A 12501-nucleotide genomic window follows, 5' to 3' on the forward strand; every position below is an offset into this window, starting at 1 on the left:
GGGAAATGAATTTGAATGAAAACCTGGATATTTGGAGAATCATATGAGGGTTTGTTAAATCCACAGGTATTTGGCAACAGTACTACTGGAAGAAACAAACACGCCAGCCTACTCCTTACTGTGGTCATTATACATACCATCTCCGTATTACAGCAGGACACATACAATACATCATGATTAACACCTCTTCATCTAGCAGCCTGTTACCTTAGATCAAGCTTTGTTGTTTTTTCCATTTAACTGTTCAATAGCTTCCTCCCTGTAGAGACATTAATAATTATAACATGGCTAGCTATCTGTACTTCTCCCCTTGTACATTCCAGCATAACCACAATATACACTAATGAGTACAGGGCTGCCTGGCTTGGCAATTCTTTATTTTTCCATCTGTCAGTTCTCTTGATCTCACTGCACTCACTAGGATGTGCTATGCTTTCTTAGCTTAAAATATGGAACTATATGGTAGTTACATTTCTCAATTTAAAAATAATAGGTGTAAGTGAGGACAGAAAACTCTAGGTACATACAGAACATGGAAAACAAATTGAATCCTCCAGCAGCTTGTTCCTGACATTGCAGTGCAATATCTGAAGTTTATGGCTATGATACTATTGTACCTTTTTTATTCTTTACATACTGTAGATCAAAGCATACGCAGGAATGCTCTTTAAACTGTACTTGTGTAATGCACATGTAGAGCAAAGACGTGTGACCTAATAACCACTCTCACCAACACTTGTACTCTCCATACGTTTATTCTCCTGCTTCGCCATTTGACACCCTCTCCAAGACATGGTGATCTATGTGGTATTGTTATCTATGGGGAGTTTGACCATTTCCCCTTTTGATTGTGGGGTTAAGGTGATAGTTCTTAGCCTATTGTAAGCTCCAATCAGATTGGTCGACTAGGGTGAATGCAATGGTGGAGAAATTAAATAAAAAATGTAATTTGGAGGAGGTCAGCGTGGTCCAGGGATACCAGGAGGAGGATTTCTTTCCCCGTGGCATTCTGAGAGACATAATATCAAGCGTGTAGGACTCTGTAGTGGGGTCATTATCTGGAGGTGTGCAGGCATTCCAGCTAGAGGTAAAAAAATGAAAATATAAAAGACTGCGCTGTCTCATAAATACAGAAAAAAAACTTATCAGAAAAGTTATAACAAACGCAGTCGATCAACTAGTGATTAATGGAGAGTTCAATAGACAAAGTGTCCATGTGTATCGGAAATGATTCCATTGGTATTCCACCAACTGAGTGTGCTATCCACCGTTCCCAGTTATAATAAAGTATATAAATCCAATTGAAAATATAATTGGCTTCTTACCAGATCCCGTCCCCCTGTCAGAATACAAAGCTCTGTGGGGGAGATTGCTGCACTAACATTTCTTAGTTAGTACAGAGACCTTCTCCATTTTTTTTGGTTCAGCCCCCTGGGTTGAACGACGAAAGAACGAAGTGTGTACCCAGCCTTAGTTAAGTGAACCTGTCACTTTGCTCTGCATAGGTGATACACAGGTTTACTTTTAAATGCTAACAAAAATGAACCTGTTGAGGACCAACTGTTCCAAAAGTGTAGAAACCACCATCTTGCTTTTCTACATCATTGATTGTGGGAAAATCTCACCTGTCATTAAAGTGCTGGCTGTATTGAAGTCTGAAGTTATTCTACAGTGGGTATAGAAAAGAATTGCCCCCTTTAACCGGTTCCCGACCGGCTCACGTGTATTTACAGGGCAGAATGGCTCCCCAGAATGAAACCCTGTACGGGTACGAGGTTCTGTTTAAGAGCCGCCGGGGGCGGGGGGGCTTATGTTGGGGGACCAATCAATATATGCTTATTGTGATTTTTTTTTTTGTTTTTGTTTTTGTTTTTTTGTTTTAACCAAAAATATGTAGAAGAATATATATTGGCCTAAACTGATGAAGAAATTTTGTTTTTTAAAAACATTTTTGGGGATATTTATTATAGCATAAAGTAAAAAATATTGTATTTTTTTTTTTTTAAATTGTTACACTTTTTTTTTGTGTATAACGCAAAAAATAAAACCCGCAGAGGTGATCAAATAGCACCAAAAGAAAGCTCTATTTGTGGGGGAAAAAGGACACAAATTTCATTTGGGTATAGCATTGCATGGCCGCGCAATTACCAGTTAAAGCGACACAGTGCCAAATTGCAAAAAGTGCTCTGGTCAGGAAAGGGGTAAAACCTGCCGGGGCTGAAGTGGTTGAAATCAAATTTTGTTGCTTTGCAGCCTGAAAGAACGACACGCTGTTTTTTTTTTTTTTTTATCCAACTGTATTTACTCAGTGTAACTTATAACATCCAAGTGAAAGATATAACACCAACGTGTCAGAAAAAAAATCAAAAACAGAATCACTGAGTTGGAAAAAGGATCACCCCCTCCTAAAAATGGCTTGTAAACTAAATCACCTTAATGGCACACAAAGCCATTTGATTTTCAACTGTGATCAGCTGTAGTCATTTTTGATTGGCTCAGCATGAAAATAGCTTTCCTGGAGCATTTCAGTCCCTGGTAGTGCAACTAAAGCAAACAATCAACTATGGGTGGCAAGGCACCCTCCCTGGATCAGGATGTCACTCCAAACTGGATGAAAGAGCCAGGAGGAAACTGGTCAGAGAGGCTACCAAGAGGCCTACAGTAACTCTGAAGGAGTTGCAGGAATTTAAGACAAATATTGGTCATTGTGTGCATGTGACAACAATATTACAAATTCTCTACAAATGTGGCTTGTATGGGAGAGTTGCAAGAAAAAAGCCACTCCTCAAGAAAGGCCACATGCAGTCATGACTGAGCTTTGCCAGAACACACCTTGAAGATTCTGAGGCCACATGGGAAAAAAGTGTTATGGTCAGATGGGACTAAAATTTAATTATTTGGCCTCAACACCAAACAATATGTCTGGAGGAAATCCAAAACCGCTCACCATCCAAATAACACGATTCCTACAGTAAAGCATGGGGGTGGTAATATACGGTTATGGGGGTGTTTCTCTGCAACAGGGACTGGAGCACTTGTCAGAATAGAAGGAAAAATGGATGAGGCAAAATACCATCAAATTCGTGAGGAAAACCTGCTGCCCTCTGCCAGAAAGTTGTCAATGGGAAGAAGGTTTACCTTCCAACATGACAATGACCCAAATTACACAGCAAAAATGACCACACAGTGGTTGAAGGAGAAAAAGAGGTCTGAAGAAGGAGCTTGTTGCTTCGAAACGCGTTACCGCCCACTCCACCTCAGCACATCCTACACACCCTCCGTGTAACATCACGTTCGTTCCGGCGCCATCTTGCGTTCCATGCTGGTTACGGCGACGTTCGGCCACTTCCTGCTTACATCCAGGCGATACAGCTTGCACGCGAGGCCACAAAAGGAATCGGACAGTCTGGAGAATCTCTGAGATGGACGCTTTTACACACAATATGCTTGTATATTTCTACTATCTCGTGAGTTGCCATTTTTCGTTATAATTAGAACCATTGTTCTTATATGCTGCACTTAGTCTGGGGCCCCCTATGTTCCTGGTTTTACCTACAGAGTTTACTGCTTCACTCTAAGGGTACTGCCATCAAGCGCATCTACTTTCATGGATTTCCTCTGTGAACTAATGCTGGCCATACACTATACGAAAAATCGGCCGAAATGCGGTCATTTGGCCAGTTCATTTGCTTTTCCGCCAGTTAATGGGCACAAAATTGAAAATCGTTGGGACGTTTTAGAGCCGAAAAAAACGAAGGACAAACTTGTAAATTTTCTGCCGAATGTACAATAAAATGAAAGGTTAATGTGCTTCCCGTCCGAACTGTTTGCACTAGGTATATGTAAAAAAATGATGGCAATATCGTTTGCTCTCGCAGCCGAATGTTCGTTTTTCGAAAATGGGTTCGGCCGATTTTTTTTTTTTTTTTTTGTATAGTGTATGGCCAGCATATTATTTTTTTTTTGTATAGACAATACTCCCATGATGTGTTAATCATTGTGAACAATTGTGTTCTGGTATTCTCTATTTATTTATCTTCTTTTTTTTTTTTCCTTTTTGTTGTCTGATTCAACTTATAAAACTTAAATAACATAAGTATATGTGCCTAATAAATCCACCTAGCGCCACTATACACTTTTTTCTGAAGGAGAAAAAGGTGAATGCCCTTGCATGGCATAGTTAGAGCCCAGAAACCTCACTGAAAATCTGTGGAATGACTTGAAGACTGCAGTCCACAAACGGTCACCATCAAATTTAACTGTACTTGAGCAGTTCTGCAAAGAAGAAGGGGCAAATATTACAAAGTCTAGATGTGCAAAGCTAGTAGAGACCTTTCCCAACAGACTAAAGGCTGTAATTTAAAGCCAAAGGTGGTTCAGCAAACTACTGACACAAGAGGGTGATCCTTTTTCAACTCAGTGATTCTGTTTTTGTATTTTTTTTCTGACATGGTGTTATATGTTTTACTTGGATATAATAAGTAAATACAGCAAACAGTATCTGTCTTCATTTCAGGCTGCAAAGCAACAAAATATGATTTCTATACCCACTGTATGAATAGACAACATTTAAGCTGCAAGTACAGCAAAAATGTGAGCTAAAATAAACCAAAAGGTTCTGCTGCAAGTGTACTTAAGGGCTTGTGTACGTGAATGTTGCTGTCAAATGCTGCCTTTGCAGTTTAAACTTTGCGTTTAGGTACTTTATAAAGGAAAAAATTCTCTCTCTCTCTCTCTCTCTCTCTCTCTCTCTCTCCTCTCTCTCTCTCTCTCTCTCTCTCTCTCTCTCTCTCTCTCTCTCTCTCTCTCTCTCTCTCTCTCTCTCTCTCTCTCTCTCTCTCTCTCTCTCTCTCTCTCTCTCTCTCTCTCTCTCTCTCTCTCTCTCTCTCTCTCTCTCTCTCTCTCTCTCTCTCTCTCTCTTTCTCTCTCTCTCTCTCTCTCTCTCCTCTCTCTCTTTTCTCTCTCTCTCTCTCTCTCTCTCTCTCTTTCTCTCTCTCTCTCTCTCTCTCTCTCTCTTTCTCTCTCTCTCTCTCTCTCTATATATCCTCTAATCTATATATATCTCTATATATCTCTATCTATATATATCTCTATCTATCTATATAGAGATATATATAATATATATATATATATATATATATATATATAGATAGATATAATGTGTGTATTATAATGTGTATTTAGAGTGGCCTTTTGTTGTGGCCAGCCTAAGGCATACCTGTGCAATAATCGTGCTGTCTAATCAGCATCTCGCTATGCCACAACTGTGAGGTGGATGGATTATTTTGGCAAAGGAGAAGTGCTCACTAACCAAGACAGTTTTGTGTACAATATTTGTGAGAAATGGGCCTTTTGTGTACATAGAAAAAGTCCATAGATCTTTGCGTTCAGCTCATGATAAATAGGGGCAAACCCAAAAGTGTTGCGTTTATAATTTTGCTCTGTGTGTATGTTTTTTTTGTGTGTGTGTGTGTGTGTGTGTGTGTATATGTATGTATGTGTATATATATATATATATATTTATTTTGCAAGAAGTAACTTATTATTATTATTATTTTTTTTTTTTTTTTACACACATGTATTTTTCTGTTTTTACAGTATGTCATTGAAAGTGCCAGACAGAGACCTCCAAAACGCAAGCATTCATCAGGAGGAAGGTAATGTGTAATGAATTGCCATCACTTGGAGATCTAAGTTGTGATGTTAGTATGGTTCTATTGTTCTATTCTGTTGCAGCTGATAACTGTGACACCTCATGTGTATTTTTCTCTTTAAATTTAACTTGGTCCACAAGGTTCCCAGGCTGAAAATGTACTTTCCTCTTACCTACCAGTTCTCAACTTCCTCAGTTTTTATTGCTGATTTCAGTTGCTCTTTCTGGAAATCTAATTATGCTTGTAAGGAAGCGACCTCAGACAAATTCCGATAGATAGCACATGCTACTGTGTAAGGGGCCCAGGTATTAATACAGCGTCGCCAGTGTCATCACTCCAGTATAATCACAATCAGCTGGCTCTACAGTTTAGAATGCCCATACGGTATATGTACATTGTTAACTGAATAAAACAAATTCAGTCTTGCCCCCCTCCCCCACACCTTTCTTTTGTTGAACCAGATTATTTTCATTTCCCTGAAAACCTACATTGTTACAATATAACCCAGTGACGCTGCAGCAGCTGTTTTGAGTCTGTCTTAACATCAGTCATCTATCAATCCCTTCTCCTCCTGATTTATATGGTCATAGCCGGTTTCTCACAGCTATTGGCTTTCTTTGCCATCAATCATTTTTTTCCAGAGCGGTAAATGAAAGAACAGATCCCCAGAATCCCTTTAGACATGCATGCTCAAGCAATCAATTAGCAGACTGCACACCTAAAATCTTAAGCACCCAGTGGCCAGCAAGGAGTTCCATGCATGCATAAAGGTATCTCAGGGATGAGTTCTTATGATCTCCTGAAAGAAGACCCCAGACAGAGTCTCATTTATGGGAGCCTGCCAGCCCCTTCCACCAAGCATGGAGCGAGAATCCACAGACCGACCCAGTGATGGCATGGGTTCTCAAAAACAAAGTTACTTGATTTCAAATCCTTGAGTACATTTAAGACGTGTCTAAATCTCCCTTTCCTCTGAAGCCAGATCTGCATTCGAATCGAGCTTCAGAGGCTACTGACAAGTGGTGAGGAAGGGATGTGATGCCTACTCACTGCCTGTTTTAACCCCATTTTTGCTGCCAAATTTGCCGCAACTATATGCATTGTACGCAGTTGCAGGACGTTTGCAGCACTTCCCTATTTGCTTGAGTGGCTTGCTGCCCATTGTTTTCTAAAAGGTGGGTAAAGTTTGCCACGGACATGAAGCATTGCAACCACAGCACGTAAACACCCCATTCCGCTGCCAATTGCAACTTGGGGTAAGCAGTTGGCGGACAGCAAAAACACTGCTCAACCGTGCATTTTTGTCAGCCCCAACTGCACGTCTAAACGAAGCCTTAATTACATGTTGATCAGAGGGAAGGAGGAAACAGGGGGGTGTATTATGAGTACATTACACATTACGTTGATCTTTTAGGCCTGGTTCACACTGATGCGATTTCAAATGTGACTTGGGTCACACTGAATTGCATGACCATGGAAATGACATTGCTTCCATCATTGTGCTTGTTCACAGCAATGCGGCATAGCTGTGATGCAACTTTGGGGAAGGGTTTAGTGCGATGAATTTCGATTTTGTGGTTCACAAACTTCAATGGGAATGTATCGAAACCGCATCTACATGCATTTTTCTGTGCGGTTTTTGCATATTGTTAGCACCCACTGACATCCTAATGGGCAGTAACTCATCCCTGCTGCCAGCAGGGAAGGTGCCGCCACCTGCTGGCATCCGAACACCCATGAGTTATTCCTGCCATCAGAAGAGTAGAATGGTATGGGTCCCCTCCAACCAGATCCTTTGGGTCTGGAATGGGTTTTGAAGTAGACCCCATGCCAAAAAAAAAAAAAATGCAAGTGTCAAATGACGGGGGAGGTTGTGTTCGGCAGGTGGCTTTTTTAAATTTTTGTATTGCGGGTGCTGGCAGGTGGCGTTCATTGTGAGTGACATTTTTATTTATTTTAATAAGGGACTTGTCAAAAACTGGCTTATGAATTATTTATTTATTTTTTCTTTTGACATTTTTTGGTGAATGAGTAAGGGCTGGGACGACTTGAGGGTTTCATTTGAACAATTGCTATCAAAATTTTATTATGAAATGGAGCACTTAGATCAGATTTGGTAACTCATCTCCCCTTCAGTCCATTCAGAACACAATAGCACAGCAGGGGAGATTGCCGCAGTGACATTGCTTGTGTTAGTACAGCAATCTGTCTGTTTTTTATTTAGTTCAGCCTGCTGGATTTGACGACAACATAGTGTGTACCAGGCTTTAGGTTTGTAGAACACCTAACATGTTCACCAAGGTATTGTGCTACCAAACATTCCTGTTAATGTGAAGTTATTGACCTTTCACCTGGGATATTTAGAAATGGCCCAATACGTAAACCAGTTCATAGTGTCGTAAATGGCCTGGAATGTCTAATGTCAAGTACAAAGCAAGGCATACAATATGTGTTAAAAGAACACAGACATCTGCAAATTGTCCTTACATCCTATATTAATTTCTCTTGTAGGAAATCGGTGTTCCATAAGCTATATGACTTGTACATAGAAGAATGTGAAAAGGAACCGGAAGTTAAGGTACGCTTGGCTGTCATCCCCAGACTCCCAGACTTTGTATTTGAAATACTGAAATGAAACAGTTCTCTTTGGTAACGTGTTAAACAAAACAGACCCCGTAATGAGTTTAAAATAGAGAAGAAGTCATCTCTCTGTTATTGAAAGCATAGTTTCCCCTTATTATGCCGACTGGTGCAAGGTGTCGGTATTGTTTCTGTTAGAGAGATCTTTGCCCGAGTCTAGTTTATAAGACTGGAAACATCCCTGTGCTGCGTTTGCTGCATGATCTACCTCTAATGTTTTAAATATGATTTCATCTTTTCTCAGTGTCAGGTTAACCTCCAGCTCATTCTCATACAGACATTTTTTGGCTGGAAACTATTACCCCCGCTGCTTCCCAGTATTCATTTATTTAATATTTAGGCATTTATTTTATTCTCTCCCATGTAGTGCTGGTGAGTGTAGTGGAGCACATATGGAACCATTTAGTAGTCTGTGTAGACATGCAGTGACCTCATGGCTCCAAACAGCCACAGGTGGTCCCGACTCATTTTTGTACTTCTTGTGGCACAGGCTAGATGTTTGCAGTACTGAAAAATCAATTATTGTTTTTACATATGACTTAGCTAAATGCATAGTAGGAAATTTTGTAATGTAGTTCTATTAGATTGTGTAATTTTGGCACATAGATTTCAACACTTTTTTTTTTTTTTTTTCAGGACAGTTTATTAAGCTCTTTGTAAAGAGGTGCCAGTGCTTTTATTGCATCACATTTTTAAGCTGATAGTATTTCCAGCTCTAGTGTCGTAATTTATCATGGTGATTGGCTTAATTTCTCACCTGAGGTTTAGGATTAATGCTTAGGTTCCGGTAAAGGTTAACTTTAAGAGGTCAGGATCCAGTTAAAGCTAATCTATCGCCATTTCAGATGTCTCAGACTAGGCATATGGTAAACGGCTTCATCAACAAAACTTATATATAAGATTGTATTAAAATTTTACACAATTTAGGCCTCCTACACACTAGATGCTTTTTCGGCTGCTTTTAAACCTATGCGTTTTTTTTTTTGGTTCTTTTTGCAAATGTTCACATCTATGCTTTTGTCAGCCGCTGCGCTTTTGGAAAGGGCCAGGAACGTTTTGTTTTGCTTTTTTTGTTTCAATAGACTTTAATGGAGATGCTGCAGAAAAGTAGACACGTTTTGCAGTTTTTAATTTGCCCTACAACAAATTGGCCAAAAATAAGAGTTAAAATTAAAAAACAAAATGCGTCAAAAACGCATGTGCAAAAAAGCAAAAAGTACTGCAGAAACGGCCTAAAAGCAAACTGCATAGGTGTGAACCAGGCCTTACGGGCATCTGTCATTCTTTTTCCCGTCTCTAAACTCCCCTGCATCTTGGCCCATAGCATTTAGAGAAGTTTATAGGCTGGGGAATATAGACGCAGAATCCCCATCTAAAAATCCTATTTTCTTCATCATACATCAGGGGACACAGAGCACCATAGTAATCACTATGTGGGACGTCCCATAGCAATGCTATTTGAGGGGAGGGAGACACAACCCGTAGGGCACCCCCAGACTTGAGGACCTATACCACTGCCTGCAACACACTGCGCCCAAAAGGCAATATCCTCATGCCCTCTTACATCCACCTGATAAAACTTGGTGAATGTATGTACTGGCTTGTTGTGCAGGAACCTCCTTAAGAGCCTGTCTAAACTGGTCCTTTAGGGACTGACAGATGCCTATTGCAGCGACTGCAGGCTGAGTAACGGCACCTGCCAAGTAAAAAGAGGATTTTAACAGGAATTCCAACCTTTTATCTGTTGGATCCTTAAGCATTTGTGCATTGTCTACTGGACAAGTTAGACTTTTATTCACACTGGAAATCGCAGCGTCAACTGCTGGTACATTCCATTTTTTGGTGAATTTCTCCTGCATGGGATAGAGTACTGTGAATCTCTTTGGAGGGAGAAAATGCTTTTCCGGGTGAACCTATTCAGCATAAATAAGTTGTCCTAGTAATGCATGGACCGGAAACGCATGCAAAGGCTGGGAAGGTTTTAAGGAACCTAAAGAAGAAGCCGAACTTTCAGCTGACTTAGGGGTAGCTTGAAAGTGGAACGAACCATCTTCGTAAGAGATTGTACCAGCAATTTCTCAGATTGCGAGACTGAAAAAGGTTCATCCACTGTTGTCTCCTCTGCAGAGGAGTAATCTGTTTGCCTTTCCTCCTGATCGCCTAAGGGTAACACCTTATCCTGTACCCACTGTTCCCTTGGTAAAGGGTCTGAGGTGGGGGAGGGGGATCTAACACGCTTCCTATCCTTTTGGATCGAGGATGTGATTAAAGCCGCTAATCTTCCTTCTAGGCCCTGCAGGGTGGAGGAAAATGCATCTTCAGTCACGTATACAGAGGCTGAGATGTGAGAAGCAGCTGCACCACCAATTGGTTCCAATGACTCACCCTTGCTTACCATATCTGGTATTTCAGGAGAGGATGACGGTGTGGAGGCACGGCTGGAGCTCCCAGCGCCTGGGGTGGGACTTGTGGTGTCTTCTTTTTTTGCTCAAAAAAAAAAAAACAGAAGCACTAAGTAAATGCACAACTTGCTGAGCAATAGTCTAGCAAAAAACAATGCTGCTAATAAAGTTCAGCTTTGGTGCTGAGTATAAATGTTATTTCCTGTACTGGAAATCCTTACATGCACCCAGCGTTCCGTGTGTGCCAGACTCCAGCTGGTTAGCTGAGAAGCGCCGGTCTGTTTGTCCCCAGCGACTGCGCTGTGTGCTCCTTGTGGACTTGCATCCCACACACGGCGCCATGCCCCTCCGTCATTAAACACGTTAAACTAGCCATAGTTTGCGCATGTGCGGACGGCATTATCACGCTCCTTGGTCAGTGCAGACCCAGCGAGAGGGAAGGGAGGGCTGGGGTGGCGTGAAGTTTAAAAAACTTATGAGCTTCTGTGGGGATAAAAAGCCAACATGGGAAAGCCGCCGCACCCCCCATGGGGGGGTACAAACTACTGTTGTACCTCCCTTCCTCCAGGGGGGAAAAGCGAACATGCTGTTCTTTGCTGGATGAGGAATCCCCCCTGGCTTGCTGAGACTACACACATGCTGTTTAGCTGTGACACAGAGCTGTCTGAGAAGCAACGTATCAAGGTATGTGCATTTACTCCCTCTAGTGGAGACTTTAAGGCATGATAACATTTTACTCATGGAAGAAAAAAACCATAGGTGGACTTTTTACAGTTCCTAGACTTCTTCCCTTACCTTTTCCTCGCTGCAGGGTACTGCTGTAACAGACAGATCCAAACTTAACCCATCACGGTGGGCTGCATTAGCAAACCTTCAAGGACCGGGTCCCTTTTTATTGGGGTTCCACTCCCTTGGACCTGTATTACCACCCCACCTTTTTATAAGGACTATAAACTGAAGGACTTATGAATAAATGGCTGTGGAACAAATCTTCTGAGTTTCCATTATTTCTTATGGGGAAATTTGATTTGATTTAAGAGTGCTTTGAATTACAAGCATCCGGAATGAATTATGCTCGCAATCCAAGGTTTTACTGTACTTGCATTGCTTGCATTTAAAAAAAAATGATGTATTAATAAACACAGAGCTGTATTAATCTGTGTCTTTTGTATATGCCTGGAGTTCACCTTTACTAAAGAAAATATTTAAAACGGGGGTAGGCAACCTGTTGATTGTGGGCAGGTGACGGGTAGATTGCGTCCTGGAACCGATCCCCTTTTCTCCCGCAGCCGCTGAAAGCCACCTCTCCTCCTTGCCTTCCCACTGTCTTTCAGCTTCTGCAGGAGGAAAGGGGATCAGTTCCAGTAAATGCCATTCCTCCTGTCCAGGTTACTCTTCCTTCTGCTGCCCAGTCCCCCTGTGTGCTCCCCTGTCTCCCGCCGGCTGCTGCAGAGGATCATTTCAGGATGGAGAGCAGGGGTAGGGGCTGGTATGTCATTCACCGCCCCCCTCATTTTCTGAATGAACACAGTGAGTGATCGGGACCGATCACTGAGTGTGGTCATTCATAACTGAAGCATCTTAAACCTTGTTTACTGTGCTTCAGTTTGTGAATGAACAGCTCTGTAGGGAGCTATTCCTGTTCATTAATTCTGTGTAGCCGAGGCTGCAGAGACGGAGAATGAGGAAATGTGTCCTCTGTCTCAAAAGTGAGACATCAAGGGTCTGTTTAGACCCATATTCACTGTCCAAGATACATTTTTTTTTGTTTTGTTTTTTTTTGGGGGGGTTTTGTACAGTGACAT

The 12501-nt window shown here is 41.4% G+C and overlaps 1 protein-coding gene across 5 annotated transcripts in view; it reads left to right on the forward strand.

Moving 5' to 3' along the window:
- The window catches only part of SUPT20H (SPT20 homolog, SAGA complex component), a 130869-nt gene that overhangs the window by 22276 nt on the left and 96092 nt on the right, over positions 1 to 12501 (forward strand). For all 5 annotated transcript variants that reach the window (XM_073613298.1, XM_073613297.1, XM_073613296.1 and 2 more), the window contains exons 4-5: positions 5599 to 5657; positions 8166 to 8232. In XM_073613298.1, the coding sequence (XP_073469399.1) occupies positions 5599 to 5657; positions 8166 to 8232 (126 nt within the window). The remainder of the gene's footprint in view (positions 1 to 5598; positions 5658 to 8165; positions 8233 to 12501) is intronic.

The sequence above is a fragment of the Aquarana catesbeiana genome, linkage group LG02 (assembly GCF_042186555.1).
Source record: "Aquarana catesbeiana isolate 2022-GZ linkage group LG02, ASM4218655v1, whole genome shotgun sequence".
In the NCBI taxonomy this organism is placed as follows: domain Eukaryota; kingdom Metazoa; phylum Chordata; class Amphibia; order Anura; family Ranidae; genus Aquarana; species Aquarana catesbeiana.